This window comes from Ambystoma mexicanum, chromosome 10 (genome assembly GCF_040938575.1).
Source record: "Ambystoma mexicanum isolate Mex_15411 chromosome 10, UKY_AmexF1_1, whole genome shotgun sequence".
Classification (NCBI taxonomy): Eukaryota; Metazoa; Chordata; class Amphibia; order Caudata; family Ambystomatidae; genus Ambystoma; species Ambystoma mexicanum.
This window is the reverse complement of record NC_090932.1, coordinates 626,299,811-626,316,524: the sequence shown is the minus strand read 5'-3', so window position 1 is coordinate 626,316,524 and position 16,714 is coordinate 626,299,811. Positions and strand designations below refer to the sequence as shown.

At 47.8% G+C, this 16,714-nt stretch overlaps 1 protein-coding gene across 12 annotated transcripts in view; it reads right to left on the bottom strand.

Annotated features, from left to right (window-relative positions):
- Positions 1 to 1,034: 1,034 nt before the first annotated feature.
- The window catches only part of AGFG1 (ArfGAP with FG repeats 1), a 1,171,945-nt gene continuing 1,156,265 nt past the window's right edge, over positions 1,035 to 16,714 (bottom strand). For all 12 annotated transcript variants that reach the window (XM_069618220.1, XM_069618222.1, XM_069618215.1 and 9 more), the window contains one exon: positions 1,035 to 2,631. In XM_069618220.1, the coding sequence (XP_069474321.1) occupies positions 2,572 to 2,631 (60 nt within the window). In that variant the 3' untranslated portion in view covers positions 1,035 to 2,571. The remainder of the gene's footprint in view (positions 2,632 to 16,714) is intronic.

Below are 16,714 nucleotides of genomic sequence, written 5' to 3'. Positions count from 1 at the left end.
CCCAGCTCGTTTCTGTGAAAGACGATTGACCCGGAGGGAGTTAGAGGTAGAGGAGTGAAGAGCTCGAGGGGGGGGGGGGGGGGTATTTGCGGAGGGATAGCGGAAGGTATTTTGGACCCAGGCCCCAGAAAGCCTTGTGGACAATGCAGAGGGTTTTGAATTTAATCCTTGCATCCACTGGGAGCAAATGGAGAGATTTCAGAGCTGGAGAGATACGATCCCAGGGCTGGAGTCCAAGGACAAGTCTTGCAGTCCTGTTCTGGATAAGTTACAGAAGGCGGAGAGTTGAGGCAGGTAGATTTAGAAAGAGGCTGTTACAATAGTCCAACCTAGAGAGAACCAGAGATAATCGTTTTATCGAAGGCGTTGTGAAAGGGAATTTCTGAGGGGCCCTGCCTGCAGCGAGTTTCCGCTTTTGTACTTTCAGTGCCATTCCAGTCATGGACTGACAGTACATGCAGTCAGCTGCCTTGAAATCGGTACCTAGGCACCACAAACAAATGCGGAGCGGGTCGGTAATTGACATTTTCAACCCATAGTCAATGCATTTTTTAAACCCAGTCTTCGGGTAGACCTTTTCAAACTATCGTAGTTTTGATCAAAACAACTGCCTTAGCAAAGAAATCAGAAAAACAGAACTGAAGTAATGGGAGCGATGCCTGCTATACATCCTGTCAATGACGTCTGACTCAAGAGGGGAGGAAAGCCTTTGAGGGACATCGAGTCGAGGACAATGCACAGTGACCACTGCCGAAAAAAATAAATAATCCAAAGCAGCTGATGCTGAAGGAGTTATCATAAGATGAAGAATTTGCGGGAGGAGACAATCCATTTGAAAATAAACATTGGGCGACTCAAGCGCTAGCAATATTCTTTACAAACAAATTATTTCTGGTTATGCAGGAAAAAAGGAAAGAGATTGACAGTTTGAAAACAATATCGATTTAAAGGCTGTAACAATGATGAACGTTGGATCAAACGGAAACCTATTTCATCAGTACTTTAAAGAAGTGAAAATAAAAGGGAACACCATATTTGATGTAAAACAACAGCTTTGTTAAAATAATTTTATTTAGGTGTAAATGGGAATATGGATGTCACTTTTTAACATTCTCGTGTCGGAGACTACATACATTCTGTACTTCAAATTTATTATGAAAGTACTCCAGATAATAGAGTAAAGTACTGTAAACGTTGTGCTGTTGCAGTTTACAACTGTCAGCCATGAAACAGCAGCATTGCCCAGATTCAGTTGCAGCGGCTCCCAAGGACATTTGATTCTGTAGCTCACACACAACAGGTTTGGAATGATATCAGTCTTCTCTAGACAATGCTCCACCAAATCAACATTGTGTGCTAAAACAGCCTCAGCCATAACAGGAATAATGAAATACATTTCTGTGGATATAGAAATTGCACATACGTCCGATATAAATGACATAAAAAGAAGGAACCAGTGCATCATTTTCACATGGGAACTTTAAGGTACATAGAATCTGTTAGTAACGGCAGCCCTTTCATGTAGTAAAAATATCTTTACAGAAATATTTCTTATGACAACTCACACGGTTTGTGGTCGGAAACAATAGCTCTTGTAATGATGTTGTGCCAATGCCACACCTATGTTAACCATTACAGATTGAAGTCTTAAAAGACATTACTTGAAGAGTAAAAAAAAGAAAGTGGACCGAGCTCTGGAATGAGCTGGCTACACAACACTTTCTCCAACGAATAATCATAAAAAGATGACTTATTCAGATAATTTCATTACATTGTATGCAAATCAATGATGTAAACATTTCACATTGCCATTAAGGACCATTAATCATTCTTGCAGCAATTCTGTAACTGAATAATCTTTACTACTTTACATATTGTTGAAGCACTTTAGAAATAGGAAATCCTTAAACAAGTTATTGAAGACACACATACAATTTTATTTGTTCTAATATTTATTTTACCACCTGTTAATTGTAGCAAAACATGAGCAGCTTTATTATGCACTTATGTATCTTTTTAGATTATGGAGCATGTTAGGCATGTATAAATAGGAGAGCTATTTGCGCTGGCAATTTTCTTTTTTTTCTTTTTTTTTTAGAAATGAATAAAAATGTGTTTTAGTTCAAAACGTTGAATAGCAATTGATTGTGTTAATTAATTGCAGCCATTCACCCCAAGACAAAGTGGTTGATCAAGTTTCCCAGTAATATTTCGTTCACATAACATAATGTGTTCAAGTTACAAATACTGATATGCACAAATAGCTAATTTCTAAGAAAGATATATGTACAAGACTGCAGCTTAATAAACGTGGTATCTGAAATAACTTAATATTAGCCAATTTGAATATACATGATACCGCTATGTTCTTTTGCCAATTCACAGGTTAAAAGGATGTTACAAAGCCATCCATTTTGCACATAGTACTTGGCTATTGTTATACAAAATGTGGGCTTTGAAAAACATTTTATGTCTCTGAAGCTAAGATCAGTGAAACAAGACAACAGTGCAAGAGGCGCAGAGATGTTTTGTGACCACAATTTCTTTCCTGTGGTTAAAAAGTCTATAAGGCTATAAGAAAGGATTGGTTGATGAGCCTCCTGCTGAAAAAGGTCCAGTGGCGCCTCCACCCTGCAGATCAAATAAAGACAATTGAATAAACCACAAGAAAAAACAATTTTACACACAAATATTTGATGAAGACTCAAAGAAAATAAAACAGACTAGAAATATTTTTTGTATAATCTGCTTAAAGCATTTTTATGGTGGTTTAAGTGCAAAACAAGAATACTGTTTACTTAACATGACCAGTTTACCTGAAGTCATTAGGAAAATGGTGGGTCATAGCTGTAATTTTCAAGTTCAGTAGCAAAAGTACAAGGTGCTACAGAAACCTCGCCAGTCACTGGAAAACAACTTCGATGAATGCACCTTATTTCGGTCTGAAAATTTGGAGTCATATTTTCAGACCATTTTAAAGGTTTTGCTACCAAAACATGTCTGTTCATATAGTCACTGAAAAAACCTTAGTTAAGGTACAGGTAAGTTGCACAGATTTAACGCAACAACCCTTGAAATTCAGCAGATGTGGAAAGTCATGACCAGCTTAACTTGGTGCACTCCTGTTGATGTCCCCCATAATGTCATGCCCCCCATAACAGGGATCAAGACCAATAGTGTTGGACAGAGCCACTATGCAATATCTGTAATCAAACACTTCAATATACACAAATATACATCCAATCAGTGCATACAATTCATTACAGTGTCTTAATCTAATCAAATCATTCAACGAACACAAGACAAAATATGGCAAAACAAATAAAACACAAATAATAGAACTCACATCTAACCTATAGCCCGCTTCCATTAATTAGGGCTTAGAACCAACTTCATAAATTCTCATTTGTACACACATACACCTATTATGCAGTGTGTCTATTATTTACAAAATATATGGTTGACACAGGTTTCAGCCGGTTGAATGAGCCATTTGGATGCTCCGATTCGATCTGGCCTTTATCAGGACAGTTGTGGCGTTGAGTAGTGCACCACTCTCATACAATCTTGTGTTCACAAGTATCTACAAAATACACAAGTATTGCCTATTCCCCATCCTAACATATCCATTTTGCGAGTATTAAGCATTGCAAATTTCTTCTAACACATTAATTTCAAAACCAATGCATAACTCTGTTTTGTGCACTGCCACACTTTTCAATGGGTACAAGGGGTAGAAATGTATTAATCTAAATAAGGACCACTATACCACAGATACGCTATGGTGTGCATGTGGCTGACCTTCCGTCTGTATTTTAATGATTTTTCTTTTTGTGGGCTTCTTCGTAGTACTTCCCTCTTGAAAACAGTCCGGTACCAGGATTATGGAGCAGAAAAACCCACTCTACTTCCGAGCGGGAATAGCAGACTTGATGGGGGATCTGTAAGCAACTAATTCCATGTGATTTTATAATGAGGAGCGACTCGAGCGATTTCCACATCACCCCAAAGTTTCTACTCCTCTCTACAAACTACTAATTGCAAGGTGCCTCACACCAGGGGTGTCAGACATATGAGATGCACTCTAGATATTCTGAACCCTCCGCTGGTAGTGTTAAACATAAAGGAAAAACCCACTCTAGGTATCAAGTCCCAACTAAAAACGTGTTTATGCCTCATTTAAATCTGTGTTCACCTTCCGGGTGCTGTAACGTGGCACCTGCGCTTTGTTCCAACACACTGTGTAAAGCTTACATCACGACTTTCCCATGAGGTAAGAAAATGTAGAAATCTGAAATCCGCGAAGACGGTATGTCGCATTAATATAGCCATTCACGCAATGTAATGAATCTATGGCTTTCGGAGGAGGGTTCGGAATATCTAGCAGCTCATAATATGCCCGACACCAGGTACAAGGCACCTTGCAGTTAGTAGTTTGTGGAGAGGAGTAGGAGCTTTGGGGTGATATGGAAATCGCTTCACTCGCTCATTACAATAAAATCACAAGGGATCATTTGTTGTTTAAACATCCACAGCAAGTCTATTATTCCCGCTCTGAAGCAGAGTGGGTTGTTCGGCTCCATAATCCTAGAACCAGACTATGTTTTTGAGGGTTGGTTTAAGTTACTTACCTGTAACTCCTGTTCTCCAGCATGGGACTTGGCATGGATTCACATGCTCATGAATATTCCCAGTCAAGCTGGGAATCCTCTGTAAAAGTATTTCTCCTCTAAAGCAATCGCTGTCCTCTCGGTCATATTGCTTCCATCCAATGACAGTCCTCTGCCTAAACTCCACCCCTGGTGGCCATCTTCAGATTTGGTAAGCACGGAAAGTGGGAGTATGAACCAAGAAGAGTCACAGATGTGAAGGAGGGAGGGTTCACATGTGAATCCATGCAAGACCGATGCTGGAGAACAAGCTTTGCAGGTAAGCAACTTAAACCTTCGCCAGTATGGGGTCTGGCATGGATTCACATGCTCATTAACGATTAGACAGAAGTACATATCTACAACCACGGGAGGTGGCAAGGCAATAAAACACTCACCTCTGAACAGGTTGCGCAGCAACGCTTGGCCGACCCGGGACTCCTTCCTGGAATCTGTCGACGCAGTAGAACCTCGTGAAGGTGTGCCTAGACCTCCATCTAGCAGCCCTGTAGATGTCGAGCAGGGGCACACCAGAGAGAAACCCAGTTCTTGCTGTGATGCCTCGGGAAGAGTGGGCTCTCGGCCGGCCCGGAAGCAGCTGATTAGCCATCCAATGACAGTACATGATGCAGCCGGAGATCCACCTGGAGATGGAAGCCTTCGACAAGTCCTTGCCGTGATTAACAGGTCCCAAGTTTACTAACTGAAAAGTCTTCCAAAAACTCTTCATGCGGGCTAGGTAAAACTTCAAGGCATGAGCAACGTCCAGCGAATGTAACGCCCTCTCTGCTGGCGATGACAGAAGAAGACAGGCAACCCCAAAGGCTTGTTGAGGTGGAACTCCGACAGCACTTTCAGCATAAAGGTGAGGTGTTTATGCAGTACCACCCTTGTAGCGCAGAAGGACAAGTGTGGCTGTTTGCAGGACAGGGCCTGGTTCTCTCTGACCCGCCTGGCCGAGGTGATCGCCAGAAGGAAAGCAATCTTCCACAAGAGGATCTTCAGGGGAAACTGATGCATTGGTTCAAAGGGTGCCTCCATGAGTTTAGTCAATAACACATTGAGTTTCCAAGCTGGAGCCAGAGCCTTCACTGGCGGAAAATTCATGAAGAGGCCTCGATGACCTCCTTGACGAGTCTGAGACAACAGGGAAGGTCTACCTGGTGTCCTGGTGTAATGGGATATGGCGGCCAAGTGCACCTTGATAGAGACATGAGCCAATCCAACCTTTGCCAAGGAAAGCTGGTATGGCAGGGGCTGCAGGGCGTGACATGCATGGAAATGATCTTCTGAGGCCGGCACCATACAGAGAATCACTTTCATTTATGGCTGTAGCACTTTAACGTGGAACAGGCTCTGGCTTTGGCCAGGATGTCCTTACATTCTGTTGGCAAAGAAACATTTCCAAATTCTAGAGCTGGTAGAGCCAGGCCCTGAGGTTCAGCGACGCTGGGTTGTGGTGTAAAATCGCTCCTCCTTCTCTGGCGAGAAAATCCAGAAGTAGCTGGGTGGCGCCTTCGACAGGCAAAGCAGCTCCGGATATCATATCTGTTGCGGCCACGCCACAGCGACAAGTATCATCCTGCAGTGACACGGGATGTGTTGATCACTTGTAGCAGTAGTGGGAATGGAGGGACGGTGTAAAGGAACAGTACCTCCCACAGGAACGAGAAAGCATGCCCAATGCTTTTTGGCTGCGGGAACCTGCTGGCGAACCTGACACTTGGAGTTTGTCATGTCACAAAGAGGTTGATCTGGGGCTGACCCTATTCGCGGAACAGAAGATCCACTTGGTCCTGGTGAAGCTCCCACTCATGGAAAGACCGAAGCTCCCTGCTGAGCGAGTCTGCAATGGTGTGTTTTGGTGCCAGTCAGGTGGAAAGGGAAAGAAACATCTCCTGACGAAAAGCCCTGCACCACAGCTCCTGGATCTCCTTGGAGAGAGCCGGAGAGCATGTCCTGCCCCTCTTCCGGTTGTAGAACATAGTGGTGGTGTTGTCTGTGAAGCTTCTCACCATCTTGCCCTTCAAGAAACTGCACAAAGGACCAGAGGGCCCAGAAGACAGCCCGAAGTTCCAGGACGTTGATGTGAAGAGCCTTTACTTCTGGCAGCCAGAGGCCTCTGGCGTGCAACTGTCCGGTGTGGGCTCTCCATCCTTCCAGGGAAGCATCCGAGGTGACCATCTCCTGGTACAGCTGTACTTAGAATGGCGCTCCTTCTGAGAGGTGAGGGGTGCACGCCCCACCACTGTATCGCCCAACTGAACTCCTCAGTGATTTTGTCCATCCACGATTCTGAGACCTGCAGCCACCTCACATCTAGAAATTCCTGGAGAGGTCTCATCTGCAAAGGCGGACGTCATGCCCAGCAGCTACTGGACTACTCACACTGTAGGCGACCACGCGTCAACAGGTGCTGTACCTTCCCCAGGATGGCTGCCACCCTCTCATCCAAGGGCGACACCAGACCCATTACTGTGTGGAGTCTGGTGCCCAGAAACAGAACGGTCTGCAATGTCTCCAAGCAGGACTTTGGATAATTTATCGAAAATGCCAAATCTGTCAGCAGACGGACGGTTATCCTCGTGTGTGCTCGCCAACACATGAGAGTGGGATCAAATGAGCCAATCGTCCAGTTAAGAGTAGACGTGGATGCCCTCGAGACAAAGGTGCGCCACCACCGGAGCCAGGCACTTTGTAAAAACTCTTGGTGGCGACTTCAGGCTGAAGGGGAGTGCCTTGAACTGATAGGGTCATCCTTGTACCATGAACCGCAGAAATTTGTGTGGAAGTATGCATCCTCCATATCCAGCGATGCCATGAAGTCACCTTGTTCTAGCTGGCTGAGCACGGACTGCAACGTGACCCATCCTCAACGTCTGGGACTTCAAGTACTTGAGGCATCTCAGGTGTAGGATCAGCCTCCACACTCCTGTCTTCTTTCAGACCAGAAAGTATCTGGAGTACCGGAGGTGCGGAGGGAGGGAATCGTTTGCCCCCTTTTTTAACATAGCATGTACCTCCTGCAGCAGTTGCGCCACATGCTTTTCTTGCTGAGCCAAAGGAGGAATACGAGGACACCTGCTTTGGAACTCCAAGGTGTGCCCCTGTCCGAGAGCATCCAGCACCCATCTGTCGATGGTGATGGGCTCACACGTGCTGACGAACCTCGCTAGTGGCCTCGCACTGGGGTGCACATGTGCGGGCCCGTGTTCATGGCCAGTTCAGGCCTGTTTCAGTGTCGTGGGAAGTGCCAACACTGTCCTCCACTTCCATATGCCTGTGAGCGACCAATGTACACCTCTAGCGTCATGGAGCAGGAAGGCTGTCAATAAGGTGCGTTATATCGCTTGGAGGACCTGCCAGACTTTCCTCTTCAGGAACAAAAGGACGACGACCGACATTGCTGCAGGGTACCCAGTGAACCTGCCGTCTCTGTGTCCGTCTTAATTGCAGTGACTTTACGACATTCTTGCCAAAAAGATTCTCACCATCAAATGGCATATCCAACAATTTGGAATGAATATCCGGTCTGAAGTTGGTGGCTTCGAGCCACCCCTGCTGCCGAAGAGACACTTTGTTGCCTATTTTCTGGAAACCTGTGTCTGCGATGTCCACTGCCACAGTAATGGTGTGGTCCGAGGCCACGTCCCCTTTCTCGAACAGCACCAGAGCTTGCACTTTCTTATCGTCCAGTCTGAGGTCCGGAATAGGGCCAAGTTTATACCACAGTTCTGTGTCATACAGGGACAAAATGGCCAGGGCGTTAACGGCTTTAATAGTGCTTGGAGTAGTGTTTATGATCCGTTTCCCCATCACGTTCAGTTTCTTCCCCTTCTGGGGCACCATGGACGACGGTTCACCAACCGTTTTCTGGCTGCAGCTGAGACCACCGAGTCGGAGAAGGCAGGGACCTCAGGCACTTGGGGGCCGAGACCGGGACCCTGTATTTCTTTTCAAGCATATCCTGCTTCAGCGGTACAGTGCTCTGGTTCTTTATTGGGGTTAAGCCCTCCTCCCATGTATCGTCTTGCAAGGGGACGGACATAATGGTCTTCATCTTTGGTAAACAAATCCTTCCTTTTTAGTCTTCTCTGGTACCAGATGAAATAGCTCCAAGGCCACAGACATCATAGCGTGAAACGAGCCAAACACATCATGTGGGGTTCATCCGCACACAACGGTTTCCAGTCTGCTGAAACAAAGTTATCTGCCTTGTCGGTGTCCGTTGGGTGAGAAACCTGACAGTGTCTCCCTAGCCAGTCCCCAGAGGTCCGTCAGGTGGCCAGGACACAGCCATTGCTATTGGATCCAGTTCCTGGGGGTGGACCATTGAGGGAGGATCACCTGGATGGGGGCGGGGGTCCTTGGGGAGTGGGAGACCGACAGGCAAGACGTGGTATCCCCCTTCTTTCAACACCTTTTCCCCATCCTACCTCGTAGGATATTCCAAAGCACTGCCCCCCCCACCCCAACAAACACATTCGCACAACATGAAAGACAACAGACTAACACCAGAGACGTTTACCTGACGTGTCCCAATACCAGGGTCAGGCAAAGTCAGGCAATTGACCAGAATCACTCACACTTGACAGCCCTTTCCCTACCCCCACAGGGATAAAAGGTGGAGCACAAGAAAACAGGACGAGCAAGGCAGACTGCATAGCCATAAGAGCTAACAACACAGCAGTTCAAGAGGAGGAGAAAGACAACACAGACCGAGAGGAAGACGAAGAGAGAGTCAACATTGCCCTTTCGAAACGATAAGTCTGCGAACAATAGCCAACGTGTATTGCAAAAGATGTGCCTGGAACGTGAGACCCTCCTCCGCTGATTAACAAGCCGGGGAGAAACGCTTGTCTCAGTGGTACAAACCTTGACTTCAAGACATCAGAAAGCCAAGCATTTCATCACAGCCGTTGAATCCAGGGGAGTGTCGATAAGAAACCGAACTGTGTTGAATGAAAAGTAGCCGAAGGATAACCTAACTTTGAAAAGCAAAAGGATACTATTGAGAAAGATGGGGAAAACCAGTGTCCAGCACCACAAGGGTGTTCATGTAGGAAACTCTGGGCGATTACCAAACAGTAAAAAGACTACCGTAACCAGAAGGGTTTGGGAGGAGGCTTAGAACGGTCAAAGTGGTCATACAGGGGTCTGGCAAAATCCTCTGTGTCATCAAAAGTCTTTGACCGAAAGAGAACTGCGAAAGCTAAGGGAAGTGAATCCTACATGTTAAAGAACAAGTTACTTACCAACTGGTAATGTTCTTTCGACTGGATATTCCTCCAACGTATTCCTCATCTATGACATAATAATAAAAAAATGTAATGTTCACAGCTGTGCTGCTTAAGAATTTTTTTTCGGCAGAGGGTGCCCTGTGGTGATGGCACCAGCTCGATGCCCCTTGAAGGCCTCCGTCGAGGGTGACATTATCGGATGTTATAAGTAGCACGCACGGCGTCTGTAGCCTCAGTTCATGTTTTTCCTCCCTCACAATGCTCACAATGTGTGGCACACAATCCCTTAATACAGCAACGACTGTACTTAGCCTGGTTGGAACGAAAGCTGTAATGGCATGAGAAATTCTTGAGAGGGGTAGGCTGGGAGGGAGATTGGGAATAACGTTACCAGTTGGTAAGTAACTTGTTCGTCGATTGGATTGTGTCCTTCAACGTATTCCTCATCTATGACAGGCTCCCAAAGCAGTATTCATGAGTGGAGGAGGGAGAAGAATTTAGACATACCCAATTAAATGGCAGAGTAAAGTACTGCCTTATCAAAGGAAACATCCTGAGCATGGGAAGTATCCAGGGAATAATGCTTAGCAAACATGTGTATGGAAGACCACGTTGCAGCATCACAGACGTTCTTTACCGGTACACCCCTCTGCAGGGCTGTCGATGTAGCCATGCCCCTGGTGGAATGAGCCTGTAAGCCCTCAGGTGGGTCCTTGCCAGCCAACCTGTAGCATTCTGAAATAGTGAGGATGATTCACCTAGTCAAGGCTTAGAAACAGCCTGGCCTAATCGGTGCCCAGTATACCACACAAAGCGCTGGTCGTCCACTCTTATTTTGGACATTCTAGAAAGATAAAATCTCAATGCTCTCCTAGGATCCAACCTATGGAGTCTCTCCTCGTCCTTACTAGGATGAGAAGGAGATAAGAAGGTGGGGAGCACAAATGAAATTCTGACACTACCTTAGGTAGGAAGGACGGATGTACTCTCAATACAACCCTGTCCTTGTGGAGCTAAGTAAAGGGTGGCTTAGAAGAAAGTGCCTGCAACTCGCTCACTCTTCGAGCAGAGGTAACTGCAACCAACAAAACAGTCTTAAATTTCAACAATCTTAATGGACAAGAGAGCAAAGGTTCAAACAGAGCACCCATCAGAACCTAAGACCAAATTAAGGTCCCCAGCACCTGAAAAGGCAACGGCGGAAACACATTCATGAGCCCTTTCAGAAACTGAGTGATCAGTGGAATCTTAAGATAGGTGTATTCCTCGGACGAGCGCTTAAAGATAGAAAGCGCTGCCAGGTAACCTTTAATGGTTCCCATCTGAAGACCCCTGTGGCCAAAGAAAGAGAGAACCTCCGTAGATGAGCACTGAAAAGGATATACATTCTCTCCTCTGCACCAATTGCAAAACGTATGCAAATTGCAACGGTACAGGGACTTTTTTGCTGGCCGCCTGGCCGAAAGCAACACCTCTATCACATCATCGGGGAGGTCCCAATCCTTATCTCTCAACTTTTCAGAAACCATGCGTGAAAGTTGAGAGTCTTGACCTCTGGAGGGAGAACCTGACCTTCCTCTCGCGAGAGATGATCCTCTCTCTTTGGAGAAGTATTGAAGGACAGATGGACATGTCTAGAATGTCCGGGTACCACGCTCTCCTGGCCCAATCCAGAGCAATGAAGATCATGCGGGTCCGAACTGGCGTAACATCCTGAGAACTTGAGGAATGACCGGGATCGGAGGAAATGAGTACAGTAACGTGAATAACCAATCCACGACGAATGCGTCTCCTAGAGCTCCTCTCAGAGGAAATTTCCTTGAGCAGTAACTTTCGCACTTCTGGTTGACACTGGTCGCAAACAGGTCCACCTGTGGAGTTCCCCAAAGGGCGAAGATCTCTTGAAGGACTTCCTGAGCTAGCTCCCACTCGTGGGAGACTGCGCTCTGCCTGCTCAGAGTGTCCGCCACCATATTATCCTCTCTGGCTAGATGAACCGCTGCTAGGGAGATACCCTCTTGACTTGCCCAGAACCAGAGCTTTATTGCCTCCCTGGCAGAGGTAGTAACCCTACACCATCTCTCTTGCTGAGGTAATGCATGACCACCATGTTGCCTGTCATCACAGGATATTCTCCACCCGCACAGACGGCAGGAAAGCCTTCAGTGCTAGCCTGATTGCTCTCAGCTCCAAAAGATTGATGTGTAGTTTGGACTCCGATGGAGACGAACGACCGATGGTCTGATCGTTGGTATGAGCCCCCCACCCTGTGAGGGAAGCGTCCGTCATTACCGTTACATCCGGCCATGGGTTGCCAAAAAAAATCTCCTTTCATGAGATTGTCTTTGCTGGCACACCACAGACTATCCTGTGAGACCTTGACCATGACATGAAAGAGATCCGACAGCTTGCCTGAGAACTGGGAACATTGGGTCCGGAGAGCCCACTGAAGATATTGCATTCTCAGCCGTGCCTCTGGCACCAGAAAAATGCAGGATGCTATGAGGCCGAGCAACCTTAATTCGAAAACCGGAAGACTATGGGCTTGTTGAAATTTGGTGACCACCTGGAGAATGTGTTGAGCCCTCACCTTGGGCGGCGAGCACATCCCCAAGGACGTGTCCAACACAGCCCCGATGTACTGGAGCTGTTGGGAAGGTGACATATGCGACTTCTTGAAATTGAGGGAGAAGCCCCGTTTGTGAAGGGAGTGACAGGAGACGCTGAGATCATCCAAGGCCTGTTCGGGAGAACGCGCCCTGATCAGACTATCGTCCAAGTAGGGGTAGATATGAATCCCCCCCCCCCTTGAGATGCACTGCCACCACCACCTTGAGCTTGGTGAAGACCCTCGGGCGGAGGTCAACCCGAATGGCAGGACCCGAAACTGATAGTGTGAGCCGTCAATTGCGTACCTCAGGTATTTCCTGTGCTTCAGATGGATCGGCACATGAAAATATGCCTCCTGCAGGTCCAATGACGCCAACCAATCCTGAAGGATCTGAGAAAGAGTGACCATCTTGAACCTGTCCATCCGGAGGAACTTGTTCAAGTATCGTAAATCCAAGATGGGTCTCAGTCCTCGTCCTTCTTGGGAATGAAAAAATACTGGGAATACAAACCCTTGTTCCTCTCCGCCACAGGACTGGTTCTATAGTGCCTTTCTCTAGCAGGGTCAAAATATCCTGCACAAGGTTTGGATCCGGAACCCTCAAAGAGTGCTTCCTGTCAGGGTGCAGGCATTGGGGTTGTGTAGAGGGGAGCCTGGAGTGAGCTGTGGACGTGGTCCACACATGGGGAAACAAAAAACCCCAGCGCAAACGGATATTGCCTTATAGAAGGCTTCTGTGCCCTCTATGCAGGAGCAAAGGCCTACAAACTCCATTTCCTAGCAGGCCATGGGCCGGAAACTACAAAACCCCACCCGCGTTGGGTGGAACACATCCGCGCATGAGCGTGCGCGCGCATGTTAGCACAGGGCTTGTGCTTGAACTCCCGAATGAAGAGGACGTGTTCACCGCAGCTCTGAGGAAGGGGACACACGCGACGGGCCACACCCCAGCCAGCCATCACCCGGCCCCCTCATATGCCTGAGATAAGTACCGCAAGCGCAGGGGAGCAGTTCCAGCACATGCTGGGAACCACGCGCTTGGGCAGCAAAGCCACGTTCAGGGGCGAACAGTCAGGAAACTCCCACGCGAAGCGGGGCACACGCAAGGGGGTACCGCCCAGACTCATGAAGTCCCCTTGTTCGGCAAAAGAGAAGTGCAGCACGTAGTAGCCATTAATCCAAAGCTAAGACCCGCGCAAGACCCGCACCGAAGCGCAGCGATCCCACAAGCAGTGCATATTTGCATGCATAATTAGCCATGTGCGCCATCTAAGGGAACCGCTACTGGGAACACGGCGTGACTTGTACTGAAGTGGCACTGCGCCACATGCGGCTAGCGGCACGTTTATTATTTAATCTATGTGTGCATATTAACACGTGGATCAGTGTGAACTGCGGAGCCACGTGCGGCTTAACCGCATATCAGGGCTAAACCCATTCAAGGGGGCATACAAGTTAGAACGTGGCAACTTGGAGATGAGTAGGGGTGCATGAAGGAATGTCATTTAAACACTGGATGCATCTGTTGTGTGTGTGAGGAAACACCCACAAGGTAATAACTCATAACTCTCTTTGCAGCATTTATCTGCTCCGGAGACCGGACCTGAGAGAGCGTAGGCAGGAGGCCAGCACTCAAAAACAGAGATAAGTCCTTTTGCTCTAATTGCCTCATTGATGACAGACTGTAATGTGGGCATGTAATGTATATGCTGGTTTGGGTATGCATGTTTAATTGTTAGTTCGTATTTACCCAAACTCCCCCAGTCCTGTCCACCTTCCCTCTCCTAACCCTTTTTCCGGTTATCCTGAAAACCTGTTCCTGTCCAACCAACGATTCCCTAACCCTCTTTCCCCGCCGGGGTCTCCGAGGTCTGTGTAAGCTGTGACTTGCAGGCACCCAGACCGCGGAGGGGGTGGTTGGTTCGTACCACTCCTGCACTTGAAGATTGGAGCCTGACACTTTCCTGGTGGATTGTCATGAGGCCGTCATAGAAAAGGAAGACAGTAACATCGGGCTTTTGTTTCCAGTGCCCACGTATCTGAAGTAATGGCTTGCCACTCTTCTAGATGTTGAGACAGCCTGTCCCCTACCGGTGAACAATGAGACAAGGCATCAGAGCGGTTTTGAAGCGGCAGCGCCTGATGGCAAAGAGGCTGCTGCTTGAGTGGCTTTGCCACCTATACCTCGTCCACCACGAGGAAATTTACGTTGGCCCCTCTGATTGGCCATCCCTCTCGCCCTTCCAAGTGAGGAGTAGTAGCGAAAGGAACCCCTCCATTACTGTCCCCTACGACGAAAAGGCTGAGGTTGTCGAACAGCTGAGCCCAAAGATTTGCCAGCTCCTTTGAAGGTTTGCAACTTCCAAAGGCTCTCGTCAGCCTTGCTGTCAAACAAATGAGACACGTCAAAGGGCATGTTGAGAAGATGAGCCTGCACATCTGGTGCAAACCCGGACTTCCGCAACCACGCAAATCTGTGCATCACAGTGCTCATAGCCATGGACTTACTGACACTATCCACAGTGTCCAACCCAGATTGAAGGGATTCACACATTGCATCCTTGCCATCCTTCACAATAGCCAGAAAGCCATCCCTTTTGGGAATATGCTCAGCCATTAAAGAGATGCAATTCCACAGTGTGTGTGAAAACTTAGCTAAGGCACAGCTGGAGATGGCCGATTTCAACATACTCCTAGTAGTAAATACCTTACGTGCCCATCCATCCATGCGCTTATCGTCCTTATCAGGAGGGATGGTAGGGTACGCTGCCTGCCTCGAGTTGGCCATAGCGCCTGAACCACCAAACTCTCTGGAGTGGGGTGCGTGGACAGGTAGCTGGGGTCGCTACACGATGGGTGGTATTTCTTTGTTAACGACTTGTTCACCGCTGGAATACTCTCCGGTGTGTTCCAAGTAGCAGCGACCCTCTTTTGCAACGCCACATGAAATGGCAACATCGGGTCAGTGGAAGGACCCTGATCCAAAATATCAGTAAGATCATCTTGATCAAATTTTACTGGAGGCCTGGCCCAGCCAAGGTATTCCACAACTCTAAACATGAATCTCTGATAAGTGGTGTTGCATGATCCTCAAGATCCGGCTTACCAAACTTGTACTCGGGGGGGAATTGTCAAGGCCACTGGAACCATGCAAGGACTGACACACATCCTCCAGCCAACTCTTCAGAAATTAGACACTCCGGAACACCAGGAGTACCATACGGAAGACCAAAAGGACCAACATCCTCCTCAGACCTTTCTTCGTCCTCATAAATGTCTTGGAGAGACTTAAAGAAGTCCTTTCTTGGGAAAGGAGTGCACCTCTTCTCAGCTACAGCCTTCACAGACTTAGAAGTAGCCTTCCTTGAAGGGTCCACAGTCACAGGGATCTCCACCGGTAAATTCAGCCCAGATAGTGTCAACGGCGTCGACAGTGGCGCCAACGGCTTCGAGGGCCTGACCGGGGGCAAAGATCTGACAGGCGCACCTGGCTGCCATGGCGCTGATGGTGTAGTCACCTTCAAGGGCCTCGGAGACTTTACAGGATTCAACGGTTTTGCCGGAGAGTAAGACCATGACCTGGACCGGTCATGTCTCTGGTGATCTGATGCCTTGTCAGAACGTGGCCTTGACGGCTCCCAATGTTTATCACGCCGTCCACCTGGGCCCGAATGCGCGCGAGTATCCGGTCGAGACCGTTCCCCGCTGGCTCCGTCAGAAAGGTGCGGACGAACAGTGCTCTGGGACTGAAATAGCTGCAACATCTGCACCCAGAAAGCATCCCATTCCTCTGGGTTCAAGGATTGGGTGGGGCAGGACACCTTTTTCAGGGAGGTGTCGACTGAAGAGGACGAGGAAGGCGAACGGTGATGCCGCTCCCTGGACCGCCACAACGAAGAAGAGTGGCATGAACCAATGCAGGACTGGGCGTGCTTGGACTTGTTCCGACGAGGAGTCCCCCCTCTCGACTCGTCGGTCAAAAGACCAGTCGACTTAGATTTACAGGGCTTGGAGACCCTGCCTACCTTCAATTTCCAATTACTCTCCTGCAAGGCCTTGGCAGTCAACGACTTCCATTTCGAACAATCATCCGTAGCAAGGCCCTCGCTCAGGCACCACAGGCAAATTCGATGTAGATGTGTTAACGGCATCTTAGAGCTGCAGTCCCGACATTTCTTGAAGCCAGACCGCAAGGTTGTCGGAGTAGAAGACAT